The 7,945-nt window shown below is 36.7% G+C and overlaps 1 protein-coding gene across 3 annotated transcripts; it reads right to left on the minus strand.

Annotated features, from left to right (window-relative positions):
- Positions 1 to 676: 676 nt before the first annotated feature.
- Positions 677 to 5,832, minus strand: LOC132614569 (probable histone-arginine methyltransferase CARM1). Of its 3 annotated transcripts, XR_009572345.1 has the most exons (6): positions 5,384 to 5,832; positions 3,453 to 3,596; positions 3,146 to 3,249; positions 2,865 to 3,014; positions 2,666 to 2,735; positions 677 to 996 (listed from the first exon to the last, which is right to left on the minus strand). XR_009572345.1 is itself a non-coding variant. In XM_060329036.1 (5 exons), the coding sequence occupies exons 1-5, from the start codon at positions 5,406 to 5,408 to the stop codon at positions 986 to 988; spliced, it is 354 nt and encodes a 117-aa protein (XP_060185019.1). In that variant the 5' UTR covers positions 5,409 to 5,832; the 3' UTR covers positions 677 to 985. The 3 variants fall into 3 exon arrangements, 1 of the variants encoding a protein (XP_060185019.1); XR_009572344.1 differs by having other exon boundaries at positions 2,666 to 3,014; XM_060329036.1 differs by lacking the exon at positions 2,865 to 3,014.
- Between the last annotated feature and the right edge of the window lie 2,113 nt (positions 5,833 to 7,945).

Raw genomic sequence — 7,945 nt, forward strand, 5'->3', positions numbered from 1 at the left:
GGTTTTGGCCAAAAACCGACCTCAACATCAGGTCGGAAAACAGCGGGTCGGAATTATTACCGACCTCATGAGGTCGGTAAAGTTTTTTTTAGCCGGGTATTAATTAAATAAAATACCGACCTCATTAGGTCGGTAAATTATATTAATAATATAATTATATGAGTTTACCGACCTCCTGAGGTCGGTAATTTATATGAACATATGATATATTTTGCATAAAACCGACCTCATTAGGTCGGTAATTTGCAATTTCTGGGAATATTATGCATAAAACCGACCTCATGAGGTCGGCAATTTGCAATTTCTATATAATTTTGCAAAAAAACCGACCTCATGAGGTCAGTAATTTGCAATTTCTGGAAATATTTTGCAGAAAACCGACCTCATGAGGTCGGTAATTTGCAATTTCTGGAAAAATTTTCCAAAAAACCAACCTCTTGAGGTCGGTAATTAGCAGTTTCTGGGTAAATTTTGCCCATAACCGACCTCATGAGGTCGGTATTCTGCAAAAAAAATTGTAGCACCTAACTGTTACTCCAGCTGCCTCCCTATCAAGATGAAAATAATTTTACTTTCAACTAAAACGAGCCCAAATAGCTGCCAACAATACACCAAACTATAAATACATAAAACAATAAGCTACTATTACAACACATATATTACAACCACCAAAACATCAAATTCAATTCGAAACTACTTCAAAGTTGAATAAAAACATCAATCAAACATTCACAAGAGACATTAATTAAGCTACTTCAACCTTCGCAAACATCAAAACAACATTAAACTACTTCAACATTTGTAAACATCCACAAAACATTAAACTAGTCTACACTAAGTTAGTCTACAACATTAGACTACTTCACCCTCGCAAATCCACAAATCCACCAAACATTAACATTCAAACATTCTAATCGCAAGGTTCTCTGGTGGTCTCCGGGGAACCGCTGTCTCGTTAGCCTTCTTTGTTTTCTTACCCCTCTTTTCACCTGCCATCTATACAATAATATATGTAAGTATCGCGAATATAAATTAATAGAAAAGGGACAGCTTCAAAATTGTTTAAATAATTCACCTATTTAACTAAAATCAACGAACTACATAGTACAGATTATTTGAAAATAGACCAGTTACAAGTTAAATATGTTGAGCCGAAAAAAGAGTCATGGTATCTCCGAACAAAAAAAAAAAAAAGAGGGCAGGGAGAAGTCACTAAAGCTGGATAATACACAATGGAATTGATTCAGGAACTTCTCACTACGTAAGTTGCAAATTCTAACAATGTTCAACATACATGTGATATCTCATACTATGCAGCAAATGAAAAAAATGCACTGGTACTGGTTTTCTGCATCACTAAAAAGCTAGTTTAAGCTTCAGTTCCTGCAGTTTTCTGTTGTTTTTAGCTGCTTCTTTCATATTTTAAACTGCAGAATTTATTCACATGGGAAATGATTTAGGTGTTGTTAGGTAAGACTGAGACTGTGATTTTTCTCGTAATATTTCTTGATACCTTTCCTATAATAAGTAGTGAAATTAAAACAATCAAGAATACTAACCATTCAATTTTACCAAATAAAAAGAGATATGAAGGCCAAATATAAAGTCAATATAGAAGACTTAACATGTCCTCTGTGCAAACAACAGCCCGAGACACTAGAACACCTGTTGTTTGTGTCCAATAGCAATAGGGTGTGGAACAAGTTGGTTGAATGGCAAGGTGTACTGAGAAGCCCCACTGGTTGGGCTAAGGAAGTTGAATGGGCTATGACTAATGCAAGAAGTAACTTGGCAAGATGCATGATCTATAGAACTAGTTTAGCAGCTAGAGTATATGAATTGTGGAAGGAGAGGAACATGAGATTATTCCAACAAAAACCAGACCTGTGAACTTGGTGATAACTACAATTGTTCAGAAGGTTTACTGTTGAGGGGCAATGCAAAAGAAGTTGGCTGGCAAGTTGCAACACTTAAGACATATATCCATACTAGTTTATAATAGCAATACCAGTTCAACACTATTACATATATAGGATTTTTTTTTATTACTGGTGTTTTAAGATAGCTGTACATAATTCCACTTTGTTTTGTGAATAAACACAGTAAGGAACCATAATTATTGTCATGTTGCATGGTGAAGAAACTAACTCAAAGGCCACAGTTGCACTTGCTATCAACAATAATAAGGAACCATAATAAAGCATGTCTTTTTTGAATATTTTATTCATGGAATTCTGGTTATTCTGGATTAACGCGTTTTATCACATTTTGGAAGATTACAATCTTATTTTCCGCTTGAAACTGAAAAAAGCAACAAAATTCATATCACATGCAAAGTAAGAATGTCCAGTTAAATAAATGATAGCCCATTTTTTTTCTTCTCCTCCATCCACACACACCCAGCTTTCTTTTTGCAGAATGTGGACTGCATTCGACTCGTAATGAACAAAGCAGCCACTCCTAGAGTTCTCTACAGCTTGGCGCCCCCCACCCCACAACCAATTTCATTATTAAAAAAAAAAAAAAAAAAGTAGATAAGTGACAGAACAAAAAGCATGTTGTTCAGATAACTAAAATGAAAACCTGAATTGAAAGAAAATAACAGAAATTTTTTCTGGGACTTATAGAAGAAAGTCCGACAATTGGCATTTTGAGGCAAGCTTACCCATTGGCTCAGAGATCAAAATATCAGCTTTTTCAGGTAACTCTACATCTTCAACCTTTCCTTTGATTACCTAAACATCCATAGATGAAACATTAACAAAAGAAAAATAAGAAGCACTACCAAGATACTATATGAATATCGGATAGCCTTGGAAAAGACACAGGAAAAGGCAAAAGATCAATAAATCAATCAACAACACCTCAATCCAATACTAAGTGGAGCCAGATTAAACAAGTAAAAGAACACTTATTGTAATTCTTTCATTCAGTGATGGATTTCCAGCAATAAGTTTTCTTGCATAGTCGGCCATTTCAGAAGCCTCTATGGCATAAACATGCTTTGCACCAGCCTATGATGGTTTATGGATGTGAAGAGAGGTAAGGAAAAGAAAAGATACAGAGTAGAGATATCAGCATAACTGACTGCCATGGTTGATATCATTATCGAAAAACACAAGATGCTTTGTTACAAATAGATCACCTGGGCTGCAAATAATGACAAAATGCCACTACCAGCGCCAACATCAACCACTACGCGACCAAGAAAATCAGCACGGTTCTCAATTACAGCAGAATAACAGGTTCCTGCAAGTTTTCATGTTTGCCAAGTCATACTCTGCATAATGGGATCCATAACATTAAGAAATGCAAAAAGGGAAGAGTTCCATAACATTCTAGGAGCAACAAAAGAGAGCACATCATCTCATTGACACATTATGAACCTCCATAAGGAAATTCCCGGGTCATGATACAAGGGAAAAAATAGAAAATATCAAAGTTCAGAATACCTGTCCTTACAAAATCCTGCAACATATTCTGCTGATGCAATAACTGTCCATAGTAGTGAAAGTACATTTTGGCAGAAGATGCCTCTATTTTGTCATCAAATTTGCTTTTTGAAGTTGATACTGCTCCATTTATCAAAGGACATTCTGAAAGAAAGACAAAAACAAGTTACATTTATACAAGTTCAGCATTATTTATTTTTAAATCAGCAATTTCATTAGCCCATTCTTGTGGTGCTTCTCGTGGAGTAAGAAACATCAGTTTAAAATCTTAAAAGATCGAAAAGCGGTTACATCACAGATTTCTTTTTCATTAAGTAATTACAATTAGCCTCACTGAGTAGAGCAGTATGACAACATGTCCTTAAATGCAATTGATCTTACGTAATTAATTCATCATAAAATGGGAAAAGTTATGCTATGGTGAAACATTTCTAAGTTTTTGACAGGACCACGTTTTTTGTTTCTTTCTTATTTGCAGTAAAAGAAGTTCCCTTTTTATTTATACGAGCTAAAGAAAGAAAAATCATTAACTATATACTAAAAGGAGAACATACAGGGAGAATCTCAGCAACATTTTTGAACTTTTGACTTTGTATACCTAGTTTAAGCTAAACATAATTAATACTGTATCTTCTTTTTCTTTTTTGATATGATAAACACAATCAAATATCTAAAATCAGCCTTTTCTCATAAGGAAGTCCAATATCTAAAACTAATAGTCAAAATTCTAACTTCTGTGGGGATTAAAAGCAAGTAGTTAGAAAAACTCAAGAAATGAATCAGTAATCCAAGAAGACCAATAGTAGAAGCTTGATGGCAATAACTAATCAAATGTTAATAACACTCGGCCGACTATAAAGCTCTTACTACCTCAGGACATGTTAGAAAAGTAATTACCTAGTCTATCCAATTCAATAACTATGCTTCCATCTCAAGACTACCTGCATTCTCCTGACAAGTGATACCTTGTATAGCTTACACAGACATTACTATTTATCAGTATTGGAGAAAGATTAACAAGCAAAGGATAAGCCATAAACAAAGTCCAGTGACAGTGAAGATTCTTTCCAAAACACTTCAAACATTCACAATTCGGTATCTAAGTAAAAAATGTCACATTGAGAATGGTATCTAAGTAAAAAATGTCACGTAGAGAATGGTATCTAAGTAAAAAAATGTCACGTAGAGAATGCTATCAAATAGCTGTTATTTTACTTAGATACCATTCTCAATGTGACATTTTTTACTTAGATACCGAATTGTGAATGTTTGAAGTGTTTTGGAAAGAATCTTCACTGTCACTGGATACCATACAGAACCATGAGACTAGCATCTCAGCAATCAGACAACTGCAAAGAATCAACATGAAAATTCAACAAACAAGACAGTTATTGGAGAGGAGAATGTGGCTACTCCACAACGTGGCATGGAAACTTGGTACAGAGCAATTGCAGACATAGACCAAAACAGACCTTGAACAACCACTTCCTTCTTCCATTGCTCAAATGCACAAATCGAGTAAGAAACCCCAGTTCACTAACACCGACTTCAAACATTGAAATCGGAATTCTAAAATCACAGAATATGAAGAATGTTGAGTTCTTCAAGCATGCAACAGATTAAAACAAACTTTAAGCTCAAATAGTATTACACAACAAGGTTTAGCACAAGCAAAGATCGTATTTCAATTTTCAGCAGATTTATGGCCCAAATAGAGATTCCCAACACTTAACCTTCAAAGAAATTAAAAACCCAAAAGATTTCAAGACATCCAACTTCGATTTTAGCACAAAGAAAATAGTACAAACCAGATTTTAGCAATAATAAGCAAAAAAAGACAGATTTATGCACAAACAACTCCACAAAAGATCCCAATTACTACCCCAAACGCACTCTCCTGTCTCTTCTCACTTCTCTTTGTCTATACTCACCAGAAAACCAAGAATCCGACAGCATACCTCTCCGGAAAATCAAGAATCGGACCAGAATCTCACCGGAAAATCAAGAATCCAAGCATATATCACCCAAAAGTTGCCGGAAAACCCCCATTGTGCTTAAACATTCAAAAACTATACTCATTGAATCTTCCCTTTTGTTAACTTTTACTCATCACAGAATAAAATATTCAAATACTAGTGTGAATTTGAAGTGATTGAAAATTGGAATATACACATGCAGTGAAGTGATTTTGATTACTGAGTAAGATGTCTATTTACGATGCTGTGTTTGTGAACAATGAGTTATCGAAAACCACTTCTATTTTTGGATTGAAACTTGGGGTAGTAATTGGGATCTTTTGTGGAGCTGTATTTGTTCTCATACTCGAGATTGTGGATAGGTTTAGGAGAGAGGACCTCAAAAACGTGAGAGGGAAAGAGACAAATGACAAGGGTTTAATTGGGGTTGTTTTAATTTTATTTGGTTAATATTACCGACCTCACGAGGTCGGCATATTTAATTATTTTATTTTTAATTTAAAAGCATACCGACCTCGTGAGATCGGTATTCTTTTAAATTAAAAATAAAATTATAATATTTATCGTCAATTAAATTTCCGATCTAGTGAGGTCGGTACATTATTTTTTTAAATTTTGATACAATATTACCGACCTCATGAGGTCGGTTTATTTTAAAAAAAATTAAAAAATAAATATTACGATTTTACCGACCTCATGAGGTCGGTTTTTTTCCGGCCTCAACTGAGGTCGGAAAATCTAGTTTTTTTAGTAGTGTTGGGCACTGCTTGTAATTTCATCCTTGTTGGTTTCTAAATAAAGTAAAACGGAGTTTTAAAATGAGGCAAGTGTATAGTATATGTTGTGTTTCTCACTTGGATTTCATGTCCTTTACAATGAAATGACAAGCCTTATTTATACATAAGATTTTGGGTACATGTTCCATGAATCGTGCCCCTACTAATAATGAGTATTATTTCATAGTAATGATAAACAATAAAGAGGACAATAAAGCCTATTAATGTTCCATGGAATGCATAAAGCCTGATTTGTAACGGCAGACCGTTGGTTTCTTTTCTGGAGCCATCCAACGGTCTTCCGGTGCCAGATACGCCTCCAGGCACAAAGAACTTCCTCCAAGGAAGTTACCTGCTGACTCATACTTGACTCATGTCTCTTTCCATGTGCCGTCATGATATTGGTCCAGCTGTATCGTACGAATTTAAGCCAATACAGATAATCCCCCCGCTTTCCGGTGACTCGAACATGTGTGACCGGGAAGGGGAAGCGGTTTGTACTTATCTGATTGAATGGTTTCTGTCGATTGACGAGATACATCCCACAGAGGCCTGACACCCCCAAGACACGTGCTCCTTTCTGAGGGGGTACCGATCTACATTCTTCTTCGCTGAGTCTCGAGGCTCGTGGTGACCCTTGGTATTATCTTTGCCTATAAGTACACTCTAACATAACCCAATCCTCTTTACTCTTTCTCTTTCCTATCAAAATTCTCCTCTTTGCAAAGATATACCAACTTCTCTCACAGAGAAAATAAAAGCTTTACTCTTTTTGCCTTCAGCTTTTCGAGACAAAATGGCCACACCAAGCAATCCCAAGCACACCATTGTTCCTAATATTGCCACTACTTCTGCCACTGTACTTCATCGCCACAATCCCGTGGTGGTGAAATGGGAAACCCTCTGCTAAGTCCATTCTGCCAAAAAATTAGCACTGGGATAGCGACTTCACCCCAAAACTGTCATCCTGGGTCAACCCGGGGTTTGAGATTCCCATATCGATGATTATCGAACCCCAATTACTGCCAACATCCTTCCTAGGGTAAAGGATGATTGTCGATGGAAAGATGCTAAAACCTCCTATCGACCCCCCAAAAAAAGGGTTACTTCTTACCTGCCCGGGTATTCATTTGTTTACACCTACGCCTTCTTGGTGAAATTCGGGAATGACATTGACGAAATGAACCTTGAAATCTGCCCGCGCTATAAGGTTTGTATAGCACAAATAAGTCCTTCGATGTGGAGGGCTATAGCAAGAATTAGGTACTTTATGGATCAAGCTAAAGTAGGGTTTACCCTGGCCCACCTGATCCGAGTATACTCTTCGAGGATCTTCCGAGGAGGGGTGATAAAGATTTCCAAAGGGGAGGCAAGTGGCGGCTTACCGACCTTGACGATGACCATGACAGAGGTTGGCCGGAGCACTTTGTGATCATTGCTACCGCTGACACCTTTCCACCCGAAGGCCAGACCATCCCAGAGAAGTGGAACCTAACTCGTAAGCTTTCAATTTTCCTCCGATTTTTCTTTTCAATATGTAAGACCTTCTTTCTTTGAAACCTCTACAGCTACAACCTGGGACCCTCCAGAAATTGAGAACCTTGAGAAATGGATCCAAAGCATCCTGGATGTTTCCACCCCCAAAACTCGAACATAGAAGATTCTGTCGGAGGACCAAAATTGGATTTTAAGTAACCATGGTAAGATCTTCTCCTCCCCTATCTCTACACCACTGCTCGAA

Source organism: Lycium barbarum, chromosome 10, assembly GCF_019175385.1.
Source record: "Lycium barbarum isolate Lr01 chromosome 10, ASM1917538v2, whole genome shotgun sequence".
Classification (NCBI taxonomy): domain Eukaryota; kingdom Viridiplantae; phylum Streptophyta; class Magnoliopsida; order Solanales; family Solanaceae; genus Lycium; species Lycium barbarum.

Coding starts and splice junctions, on each gene's coding strand:
- LOC132614569 (XM_060329036.1), bottom strand. CDS start 5,408: ATGCTGTCGGATTCTTGGTTTTCTG. Junction 3,250..3,452: donor GCAGGATTTTGTAAGGACAG/GTATTCTGAACT, acceptor GAAAACTTGCAG/GAACCTGTTATTCTGCTGTA. Junction 2,736..3,145: donor TGTCATTATTTGCAGCCCAG/GTGATCTATTTG, acceptor ATGGATGTTTAG/GTAATCAAAGGAAAGGTTGA.